General features: G+C 48.1%; 1 protein-coding gene across 1 annotated transcript; it reads right to left on the bottom strand.

Annotated features, from left to right (window-relative positions):
• Positions 1 to 3,860: 3,860 nt before the first annotated feature.
• Positions 3,861 to 11,214, bottom strand: LOC115387992 (adhesion G protein-coupled receptor G3-like). The gene is made up of 12 exons (XM_030090907.1): positions 11,077 to 11,214; positions 10,852 to 10,909; positions 10,027 to 10,114; positions 9,752 to 9,874; positions 9,501 to 9,653; positions 9,376 to 9,424; positions 9,211 to 9,302; positions 8,215 to 8,333; positions 7,830 to 8,110; positions 7,587 to 7,698; positions 5,018 to 5,343; positions 3,861 to 4,939 (listed from the first exon to the last, which is right to left on the bottom strand). Exons 1-12 carry the CDS (start codon positions 11,144 to 11,146, stop codon positions 4,824 to 4,826), a joined length of 1,587 nt encoding a protein of 528 aa, XP_029946767.1. The 5' UTR covers positions 11,147 to 11,214; the 3' UTR covers positions 3,861 to 4,823.
• Positions 11,215 to 12,470: the final 1,256 nt, after the last annotated feature.

Raw genomic sequence — 12,470 nt, 5'->3', positions numbered from 1 at the left:
AAAAGAAACTTAAATTTTACTCGAGCACTATTAAAAGAGCGAGGAAGGAGTTCCCCTCTTCCGTGCACACGAGCCACAGGCACGAGTTTTTCACTAAGCTGCATTACGCCCAAGGCCTGCAGGGGGCGCTGTTTTGCATAAAACATGCAAACTACTTAATGCACCTTTAATGCACCTTTAAGGAAGGCCATGATATTAGAACAGTAGGGCCGGTGACAGTGATGGGGCAAGGGTCCTTGGGGGCTCCAAGCAAAAAAATTCATCGGGCCCCCACCCCATCCATGCACACCGAAAAAAAGTTTTTTTTGCACACATTCTTTGGGACAACGATTAAATTCCTTAATCGGGAGTAATTGTAATCCTAGAGTTAATCGCGATTAATCGTGATTAAAATGGCTCATTTGAAGTCAGCCAAGGCCATTCAAAACGTATGTCTTACATAAATAAGAAATAAGTAATCAATAACGAGTTTCTGTTTCTTCAATTAGACATAAATAATCAGCAGGCATCACAGGTAACAACAGGTAATTTGACACAGTTCTGTGTTCATGTGTCATCAACCAAGTCAGAAACAGATGAAAAATGAAATTTTGTTATGAGCACACACTTCCTCAAACTTCATATCTCCGACTCTCAGACAGAGAAGGCAGGATAAATTCAGTCACGCCGAATTGTGCCTCATCCTTATCTTTATTAAGCCAGATTGTGTGTTGAAGGGAAATTTACTTTGTTTTGCGTGTTTTCAGCGCCTGAAGAAAGCCCAGCGGGAGAAACGGTGCACCGGCAAAACACGGAATTTAAGTTTGATTTTCATTTTTTTCATATTTGCGCTCCTGCTTTCAGTTTGTGCCTTATACCGGCCTTTTCCTCATGATTTTTCTGATAATTCGGCCGAGTTCAACATGGCAAATAATGAGGAATGGACCGTGTTTCACCGCTAAAAGCACGAGTGTGTTTTTTTTTACGCTCAGCAGTGTACGCGGTGTGACTCTCGCGGCAGGACAGGTTCGGCTTTTTCACCCCCCACAGCGTTATTCAGCCAGGCTGGGCCAGGCAGACATCCACACTAAAATATATCAAAGCGAATTGCATAGCTTGCATGTGTAGGCATAGCTCCCAGACCCAACTTTGAAAAACAGAGATAACGGTGACATTTTTTTTCTCGCGCGATAACAGTCTCGCAGTAACGCAGCACGTTACCGCCGTTAACGGCCCAGCTATACTATGTATACTGAAAAACTTAGAGAACCCCTAATCTCTTCTTTTAGATCCAGGGACCAACAGAAGTCCTTGAAGCCCTGGCTTATCAATAATTATATTATACAACTAGAATTTGGCACTCAGAGAGCGCAGACCTCCGCCACAGCTCAAATCAGTCACCAGCAACCATAAGAACACCATATATAATCACACAACACTGTGATCGAGGTGTGATCAGAGCCGAGCGCTGCAGCGTGCGGTGCCTCTGTCTGTCATCCTGTCGCCCTCTCTCCCTGTGTGTATGTGTGTGTGTGTGTGTGTGTGTGTGTGTGTGTGTGTGTGTGTGTGTGTGTGTGTGTTTATCTGAAAAGGAAAACGGAAAAGCAACATAATTAATGTTATTTTACTTCATTTTAATTTGAAAATTGACCGGATTCTCTCGTATTTTCCGTTCCCAACTTCCTGTGTGGTGCAATCTGCTCTGTCCAGCTTTACAACTGGCGGTGCACGGCGTGCGGCTCGCGGAGAAAATAGAGAGGAGCGGAGCGGCCGCGGTCCACGGCGCGAGCTGCTACGCACGCTGCTACACACGCTGCGCTGTCCTGCGCCTCTTGTATGAACCGTCAGATAGGTTAACAGGGGCACTGATCTGACAGTCGGTGCGCGACGCTTCTCACTTCCGCGTCGAAAGCGGCGCGTCCTTGTGAACCAGGCGTTTGTCCCCCCTGTCGGCGGGCCTGCCCAACCATGTGAAAGACTCCCTATCTCTCAATGATAAAGAATCCTTTAAAAAATTCCTGGATCCAGACAGTGATCCGGATCATCACCAAAATTTAATCAATTCTAAGTTAGCCCAAGACCCACCTTTCCACAAAGTTTCATTGCAATCCGTCAGTCACTTTTTCTGGGATCTTGCTAACAAACCAACAAACCAACCAACAAACCGGCATGATTACATAACCTCCTGGCGGAGGTAGTAACCCTTGCGGCTGGCCTGATTGACGCAGACAGCGCTGAAGGCTGACAGGGCCGTGCGTGGCCCCGCAAGGGGGTTTGCGACGTCGTCGTTTCATAATTGCATCATAAATGCGGATTGTTGTCGTTTCTGTGCAGTACATGTATTACCACTTGGGGTACCCGGTCTCTCAGGGGCCTCCTTGCGAGGGCCCCCCTAAAAGCCGGGGCCCCAGGCAATTGCCTGGCTTGCCTGTTGGCACGGCCCGCCTCTGGCCGGTGGCTCTCTTTCGCTTTCTGCAGGAGAAAATTGGGGAAGTGATCAGGGCTAGAGTGCACTTGGATGGTGATTTAATGATAGTGTGTAAAAATGAAGCCCAACAGAACAGCTTTCGTTTTTTTTTTACATCTGGACCTTATTTCTAGGTGTGTACATGCTCATATACTCACTCAGACAAACATTGTGCAGCACGGAGTCCTTCAGAAATTATTTAGATCCAACAAATTTAGCCGCACTTAGCGGGGGCCACGGCAAGGGAGCTTCAGCGCGGGACATAATCTCTGCAAAGTCGCTCATTTCGGCTATATTTCTTCATCCATCGCCAGTGTTACCATAAAGTCAGCTCGTCTACCGTCTTCAGGTGGGTCAGCTCAGCTGACAAGCTGACAGTTTTCACTAACTTAGCCACAATTAGCTCGGATGGGAACTTCGCGGAGCTCCTCTCCCGAGCAGAGAGGCACTTTGGCTGGGCCTCGGCTGTCACGTCGCGCGGGCGTCTGACTTCCTGGGCCGAGTTGGTCTGAGTCGGGGCCGAGGTGGGTAAATGGCCCGGAGTTTGCTCCACGGAGTCTCCGGAGGGACCCGCCGCGTTCCGCCTGGATGTCTCTCCTCACTGAGGGTCTGCGGAGATCTCCAGGCCGACACGCCACATTCCACCTGGATGTTTCTCCTCACCGCGGGTCTCCGGAGGTCTCCAAGCCGGCCCGGGCGCACCGCGCTCGGGCCGCGGTGCGCACGCAGTGCGCCCAGGCCGACTTGCAGACCTCCGGGTCCTCCCGGCGAGGGGAGAGACCCGGCAGCCGCGTTGCGGCTGTGCGCGCGCACCGTGGCCAGGACGGCTTGGAGACCTCCGGAGACCCTCGGTGAGGAGAGACATCCAGGCGGGACGCAGCGGGTCCCCGCGCGCACCGCGGCCCGGTGCAGCCAGGCTGGCCTGGAGACCTCCGGAGACTCCGTGGAGCAAACTCCGGGCCGTTTACCCACCTCGGCCCCGACTCGGACCAACTCAGCCCTGGAAGTCAGACGCCCACGCGACTTGACAGCCAAGGCCCAGCCAAAGTGCCTCTCTGCTCGGGAGAGGAGCTCCGCGAAGTTCCCATCCGAGCTAATTGTGGCTAAGTTTGTGAAAACTGTCAGCTTGTCAGCTGAGCTGACCCACCTGAAGACAGTAGACGAGCTGACTTTATGATAACACTGGCGATGGATGAAGAAATATAGCCGAAATGTGCGACTTTGCAGAGATTATGTCCCACGCTGAAGCTCCCTTGCCGTGGCCCCTGCTAAGCGCGGCTAAATCGGTTGGATCTAAATAACTTCTGAAGGACTCCGTGCTGCACAATGTTTGTCTGAGTGAGTATATGAGCATGTACACACCTAGAAATAAGGTCCAGATGTCAAAAAACCGAAGTTGCCCTTTAAGTGTAGAATAACTACAGTATTTATTTGGCATACTTGTGTCAACTGCAATGAAAGCAGGGCTGCTACAACATATTGTTTTTCTGTTAATCTTTTTTTCCCAGCACAATTTCACATTGACAAAGGCAAAAAATAACATAGACATAGTCAACATAGACATGAAACCAAAAAGAGCTGCAAACTTCACAATTATATTACACATTTCATACACACAGGAAAAAAAAAAAATCCCAAATCTCCTATAAAACGCTTTCTCGTTCTCCTTCTTATTCTCCATGTCGTTCGCTATCATCTCGCTCTTCACCGGTATCAAAACAAACGCTGTATTTTTACAACCAATCATACTGCCAATCATAATGTGATACGTCATTAAACCCAATCAGAATGTGCCACGTCATCGGATGCGCATTTGGCCCAATCAGAATGTGACATGTCATCGGCAGGCGCGGGCCCCCGGACAGATTTGGCAGGCTGGACAGATCTGGTACCTACACCGGCAGCAGTTCTGCTGTTGTCCTTTATCCACTACTTTTGCCCACCACACCTTTGTGTTTTCTGTCGCTCCCTCAATATGCCTCTCTTTATCCACCTTATTGCCCCCAAATAAATAGTCGTTTTTTAAATTCTGATTTTCTGCCTTTACGTCTGACAACAGAGCTCTCACTCTGCCTCAAATTCTCAGAACTGTTAAGTGTCTGTTTTCACAACAGTCGTCTTCCCCCCAAGAAAAAGAAATCTCAGAAGAACAGTTACATAGCTGTCTTTCATGAAGGCCAATGATAGCATTGGGAAAAATGTCATTTTGATAAAGAACTCAGAAAGAAGTTCAGATCATCTTTACGTAATATTGAAAAACACATTTACAAACAAGGTATCCAATATTAACATCTATGATTCATTGAGGAAGAACCAGAGAAATGTGAGTCCATTAGTCACCTAATGTAGGTGACGAGTGTGCGTATGTGAGCGACTATCAGCTGTTGAAGGAGGTGGTCATGACTTTCTGTGAGGAGGGGTATTTGCTTGATGAGTTGTTCTCGGATCGAGACTTGCAGGTCAAAGCCAGAGACCAGAGGAAGACGAAAACACCTGAACAGAGAAGACACACAGTCAGATGGTCCAGAGGATGACCTTCAGTGACCGCAGCGGGATCACTCTGGAACTCACCCTGCAGGGAGTTGAGCACTGTAAAGATATAGAGGCCGGCGGTGGAGATGTGTGTGGTGACAGCGAGGCCCCATGGCAGCCCCAGCACACAGCTCAGACCCAACACGGTGGCACAGTCCTTCCACACCTGGCGCCCCCGCTCGCGGCACATCTTCCTCCAGTCGGAGCCGCGCTCGAAGCCTCGGCCACCCATCCTCAGCTTCCACAGCTTCAGCACCACCAGGACCAGCATGCAGGTGTTATACAGGACCACCAGGCAGGGGAAGACCACCACAGTGCTGTAGGCCACCGGGAGCATGTGTGGGAAGTCGCTGTTCAGCCAACATCTGACGAGGATCCAGAACACCAAACATCATGAACACCAAACATCCTGAACACCAAACATCCAGAACACAAAACATCATGAACACCAAACATCCTGAACACCAAACACCCATAACACCAAACATCATGAACGCCAAACATCCAGAACACCAAACACGCAGAACACCAAACATCCAGAACATCAGACATCCTGATTCTAGAAAACAAAGAATGTGATGTTGTTATTCTTGTGCGAGCACATGCAATCGGTGGACTTGTTGGTAAATGGTGACTGGTAGACTTGAAGAAGGAATAAATTTATGGGTACGCATCATCGGTAGTGTTCCTCTGGGTCAAAGGGTGTTTCGGCCTTTAACACTATACACCCTCTCCAGAGGCGGCCAGCTGCAGGATGATCAGTCCTGAGCTTGCGTCCCAAGTTTAATTAGTTATGAGTCACCTTGGATATCCGCACACCTCCTGTCTCATTACTTAGGGGACCAACTGTGGTCGCTCCTCTTCAGCCAGAGCCACTGGCTGCTCCTTTCGGCTGCTTCTGATGCAGCTTTAACGGCTGTGCGCTGGCTGTGGCCCCTCACTCCCAAGTCCGCCAGAAGTTTTATGGTGGATGTTCCAATAAAGCCTCTGTATCCAACTTCCACTGGGCGAATTTCAGCATTTCAGCCACGATTTCGAGCTTCCGTGGCCAGCTCAAAATACCGAAGGTGCTTCCGCTCATATGCCTCCTCCATGGAGTCCTCCCAGGGTACAGTGGGCTCAACTACACCTTCTTTAGGGAAGGGGACCAGAGCACCAGGTCAGGCCTCAATGTGGTAGTGGTGATCTCTGAGGGGAAGACCAGCTGTTTGCCGACATCTGCCAGCATTTTCCAGTCGCGTGCTGGGCACAGCTGGCTTCTTTCTGATGGTGTAGAGTTGCTCCTGCTAGCAGTGGCCCCTTCATGGATGAAAGCAGTTCTCCATGAGGTATTAGATGTTGACACTGGTAGGGCGTTAATGCTGGATCAAATTCTCTCCAGTGTAGAAGCAAGGCTCTTCAAGACTTGGTTATGCCGCTAAGTGTACCACCCTGGGTGAGGCTGGTTCTGCACCCTGTGAGTATGTGACGGAGGGAGGCTGACTTGGCGCACAGGAAGCAGGCAGGATCTTTACCAAACCACTGGTGGAGATTAGTTGGTGTTGAAAGGACATGTAGATATGTAGCTATGATGACGAAGCTCTGGTCCCTTGCATCCATAGCCCATACATCCCTCCAACTCAGCTTCCTTCTTTCAACTCCTTCCTACCGCGTCCACAGACCCTGTTTACCAAGGGCAACTGCCTGGGTCCATCTTGCCGCCTCCTCCTGATGCCGCACTTCCTCCACCACCATCTTTCTCCGTGGTGGCGCAGTAGCACTTCTCCAAGCTGGACAGCTGGCTGTTAATCCAAGACCTCTTCTTCCTTGCTGAACATTCCCCACAATGTCAGCATATCTAGGAGCTGCAGTTGCCTCTTCCACCGCTCTTGCTGGTGTCCAATTATGCCCAGTAGCCAAGATAGGTGCATTGTCCCTAACCACTTGATCTTTGGATTCATTCAAGGTCATTTGCAGACGTGTTTTGGCACACTTGAACTCCTCCGTAAGGCTGGTGAGAGGCAGCTTGAGGACACTTTCTAAGTACAGGCCTATTTTGGTGAGGCAGCATGGAACTCCAAGCCACTTCTTGATGTAGACAGTAACTCTCCTCTCCATCTTTTTTACTCTTGAGATTGGCACCTCATAAACTGCCAAGGGCCACAACACCCGGGGTAGCAGGCCAAACTAGAAGCACCAGGACTTTAATTTCCCAGGCAGTTGGGTATTGTCAATTGCCAGGAATCACAAATGCTGATACCACCAATTGGAATCATCATACCAACTATATCTTTGCTATCTGGACTGACAAACCAGACATCCTCAATGTCCTTGATAAGAGTTACTGTGAAGCAGGTTATCAACCTGTATGTCCAGACAAAGCGTGACCGCATGGCCGAGAGCAGAAGACCACATGGTCTGGGAACAAATAGTCTAGAGTCCATGGGCTGTTTCGGGATCTGCAGGTCTTGTTCATAAGACAGAAAATCCACCCGGGATCCCTGAAGTTACCTCGATGAGACAAAATCGAGCTCCATAGTACAGGCCTTAAACATCATGAACAGAGAGAGAGAGAGAGAGAGAGAGAGAGAGAGAGAGAGAGAGAGAGAGAGAGAGAGTGTGTTCTTACATCTGTGCTTCTGGTGCTTCTGACACATGACTGGTCGTGTCCGTCACGTTCACTCTATAAGTACCGTAAACTCCAGAGGCGGCACAGACAGCTGCGACCACAGTGGGAAAACCTGACAACAGACAAAACCCATTAAATCTCTGAGTTCAGTGTGACTTAAAGCCATATTGGTGACAACCCCCCCCCCCCCCTTTTTTTTTTTGCCTGTAGAGTAACAATCCTGCTCAAACAGCCTGTCCTCACCCCATCCCACCAGGCTGAGCTTCAGCATGTATCTCCTGACGTAGATGTTGAAGACCCGGATGAGGAGCAGGTAGAGGTGGAACCCCTCCAGGACACTCCAGCTGAGGGCGGCCAGCAGGGACCAGTGCAGGAAGAAGCCCAGACCGCTGCAGACCCAGCCGTCCAGGCTCCGCCCCTGCAGCCTGGACCAGAGGCTGCACAGCAGGAAGCTGAGGTGGAGGCTGAGCAGCGCTCCCGTCAGCTGCATGTGAACACCGATGGACTTCTCAGGACGTCGCCCGCTGAAACACAATCCCATAGCGACAGTTAGGTGCCACAAATGACAAGTTCATTACAAAAATGGAGCATGTTTGAGGTGCTTTTATCACTGCTCAGGAAAACTGACTGGAAACAGATGTAGATGATCAGGCTGATGGTGGTGAGCGCCGCCGAGAGCGAGGATCCCACGTACGTGATGTAGCTCAGAGTCACCACAGTTTCCCTGTCCAGTGAAATTTTCGGGTTCTGTAACAGAGGACAGTATTCTCAGGTCTGCGACCTCTGGTGTGGCCCGATAGCCCATAGCGCTCCCTGCTGCTTTCAGTTAGGTTTAATCACATTAAATAAGGACTCTTCATCTGTATTGTGTATCGGCAAGTATCTAAGGGTTAGTACTCATACTTGTAATTGTCCTTTAAGAAAGCGGTATCTTGCATGCTTAAGTATGTTTCTTTAATGAATGAACATGATTATTCCATCCACTATATCAGTTTTTCACAAGCAAACTGCACAAAAAAAAAAAAAAAAAAAAAAAAAAAAAACAGCCAAACCACAGACACTAAAACTGATAAGACAACTGCTCTGACTGAGGAGGACTCAGGCCTAATTTTACACCGAACGCAGTGCGTCTGTGTCGCGTCTGCGTCGCATCCGCTGCAGCAGAGCTGTCCCATTTCCAAGGCACAGTGCATTTTGGGAGTCCGTTTCCACGACTACAGTGGTCAGAGTCACTGAAAATCCAACTTTTTAAAACAGGCTTGAAAGGTTGGACTTATTGAAAATTCTTATGATGGTGTGGGTGGCTTCCTTAACAAAAACAACCAACAGTACACACAAATAGCTAAAACATGCTAACTACATAATTTCCACTTTTTCAAAACACTGCTATACACACACACACACACACACACACACACACACACACACACACACACACACACACACACACACACACACACACACACACACACACACACACACACACACACAAAAACTTTCTGAAAAGAAAATGCCAAAACAAGCATTTGTACTTGTGTTGTGTAAATGCCCCAGTGGTTTGTGGGAGAAGTTGAGGCGATGACTTGTCACGAGTTTATCAGAGTGTAACATTGTCTTTCTTTACCACAAGCACAGCGAAGAAGCTCAGATGGTTGCAGCTGCAGATGTAATGAGATCCAGTGTCTGCGGTAAGGCAGCCCTCAGTGTTCCACTGACCTGAGAAAAAGCGCACTGTTAGCGTGACCTATTTTCCTCACGTCACCACAGCAGAAACGCCATCAAAGCCCACCTGTTCCATCCTGGGAAGCGTCCCAGAACACACACGTTCCAATTTCCCCCTGAACCACAAGAACAGAGAACGTCACAACATGGCGGAGACCTGATCCGACAGCAGCCGACGCGGCCGTTTCTTACACTGCTGTTGTGTTTGAAGGTTAAGTTGACGCGCTCGGAGAGGTCTCGGAGCGGACGTCCTCCCACCTTCACGGCCAAGACCAGACCCCCTAAAACAGAGCCCGGCAGGGGGGCAGGCCGGGGGAAGGCCCGACTCTTCCGGGGGGGACTCAGCTGCAGTGGGATTGAGGAGCAGGTGAAGCATGGCGTGAAACTGTTGTGGATCAAATGGACCTGAGAGACCGTGCAGGGCGGCCTGACAGCGAGCTAACCTGGAAATATGTGCTGTTGATGACGGTGGCCACCAGAACGACCTCCTCTGAAGAGCCTGAGCTCCTCTGCAGAGCTGAGGACGGGATGTTCACCCTGTGCTCTGGGGTAGGAATGGCTTCAGCCTGAAGTACACACACACGCACACACACACACACACACACACACACCCGCACACACACACACACACACACGTTTTCACAAAACTGCCAGCAAATCTGCCAAAGCTCCAGGAAATGCCTTAAAAGATGGTTTTACCAGCCACACACTTCCTTACCTCTACAGATGAGCTGACCCTTTTTTTTTTAAAGCCGGGTATATCCAAACGTCCAGTAGAACACCTTAAGATTCTGCTCTCATAACACCTACAAAGACAGACACGTGGCATTTTTCACCATTGCAGGTCTACAAGAATAGTTAGATTCCAACATCATCAAGATCGAGTCCATTAGATGTTTTTCTACATTTTCATGGAAATCTTTGTCAATTCAGTCAAATCCAGAGACACAATCTCAATATCAGACAGTTTTTCTTACATGCGACTGGAAACACTCCATGTCTAGAGTTAAAGGGGACAGTAAACAGAAGATATAGTGGGAGACAGCTTTCTGTCCAAACCCTTAAAGTCTCTGCTAATAACCACAATTAAAAACATTTGATTACATGCTGGCCTTAGGAGGTTTTTTTTAGGTAGTAGGTCTGATCATGACAGAAGTGTTTGATTGGCTCTATTGTCATGAGTGTTGGGTATTCTGGGACTTTGGTGAGATAAACCATGAAAGAGTGTCCAAAATATCAGTTCCCTTTGCTGGAGATTTGAACAATGGGAAACTGGTATTTCGGAGTGCCTATAGGGCGCAGAACATTACAGGAAGCACATAGATAGATGCTGTAACCTATGTATCTTGGCTGTTAAAACTGGCCAAATAGAAGAAAATCTTACAGTGTGACAGAATCGGCAACGGTGTTAAAGCAGGTAATATACAGAGTGGTTAAAAAAGACCAATAAATCAATAAATAAGGATATTTTTTGTTGTGTGGACAGTAAGAACTGAAGGCTTCAGCTGTCACTGTCAGGTTGAGGATGGTCCTTCAGACTTACTGGATCCAGCTGGTGTTTGTGCTGCTATAGCAGTTATCGAGGACGTGCTGACAGTTGCCTGTCAAAGAGAAACAGTCAGAATTCAGAACACCGTCACAGACACAGAAGATGGTCTGTTTAGGCTATTTCATGCTCTGGTTGTGGTTTCTATTCTCATCACAGAGAACTAAAATAACAACACGTTTCTCTTGCTCTGATCATCGTCAAACCGATAAGTTTGCTCACCCGCCCAGGATGTCGAGAAGCAGAGGAGCGCAGCGAGGAGACGAGCGATCCACATGGTGTTGCTGGTCATGACTGGTCGCCGCGTGGCATCGCTCCGCTGGGTGAGGTGAGTTTCACATCAGCAACTGTCACATGGCTCAGGCAGTGCGGAGGCTGGCAGCCCACAGCAGGAAGTGATTCATGACAGGATTCCGACGTCTACATCGGATTCTTTCCGTCTGCGCTTTCACAGTTTGAGGACGACTGCTTCACAATGGAGAATCTACTGATCAACAATCAATCGGTTTTTGTTCCGTTTAAAGTAGAAATAGGCGGTTGTTCTGTTGTTACCCTGACTGGGCTCATGAGAGGCTTCTCAGAAGAAAGAGGAAGTTTCTAAACGTTGCGAAAGATCCCAGTCATAAAGGGTGAGGAGCTCTGCGGGAACTGAAACGCTCTCATGCGTCATTTATTTTATGAAGTTGGGAAAGAGAGAAATTCAAAAACAATCTGCACCCAATAACCTATAAATATCATCTGGAGATTATTTACACAATTGTAGTTATTCTTACTTCATTTTTTCCTTTTTTTCGACATGTATGTGTGAAGTAACATCGACTCGCTGGCCACAAGGCAGCAATGAGACAAAGAAAAACATAGAAACTAATATATACAGACATATTATAAAAGAGAGCAAGTATTATGTGCAGTATTTACTATGATTAATATGAAGAAACAAATCAACAAAAGGGAGTTCAGAGATCCTTTATTATTGGTTATATCGGTATTTGTGGAATAAATGTGGAAAGTTTTAGTCTGTAGCCCTGAACTGCCAACAATCATCACAACGGACAGGGCAGACTCAAGACTGACTGCTCTGACTGACTGACAGACACACACACACACACACACACACACACACACACACACACACACACACACACACACACACACTCTCTCTGGGAACCTCAAGTGGATGGCTGCCTTTGCTTCCACTGCTGAGAGGAAGTAGGCCATGCTAGGGAAAAAAGGCTGCTTCTTTTGTTTGGGCTGTTGAAAAGTGTTAGACCTGCGTATGTGAACACAGACTGACCCTCAGACCTGAGGAATATTCTCCGAAGTGGGATTTTCTCTCATCATCATGACTTTGGGTTAACCCCGGTTCTCAGCTATGTGATGCTGGTTCTTACCAGGTAAATCACCACGGTAAGTTACGTAGGTTATGTTCTGGATAAGGGATCAGCCCATTCTTAGAAGATGCTCAGATCATGAGGGAAAGAGTTTTCGGAGAGAGATGAAATCCTTTGTCATAATAAAATAAAAACTTGACACTCAGCTTTGAAGGTTTTATTCTTCACTTGTTCCCAAGTCCAATTATCTCCACTACAGTTACATCTGATTAATGAAGTTAAAGG

The sequence above is a fragment of the Salarias fasciatus genome, chromosome 1 (assembly GCF_902148845.1).
Source record: "Salarias fasciatus chromosome 1, fSalaFa1.1, whole genome shotgun sequence".
In the NCBI taxonomy this organism is placed as follows: domain Eukaryota; kingdom Metazoa; phylum Chordata; class Actinopteri; order Blenniiformes; family Blenniidae; genus Salarias; species Salarias fasciatus.
The sequence above is the reverse complement of the archived record's forward strand: the minus strand, read 5'-3'. Positions and strand labels throughout refer to the sequence as shown.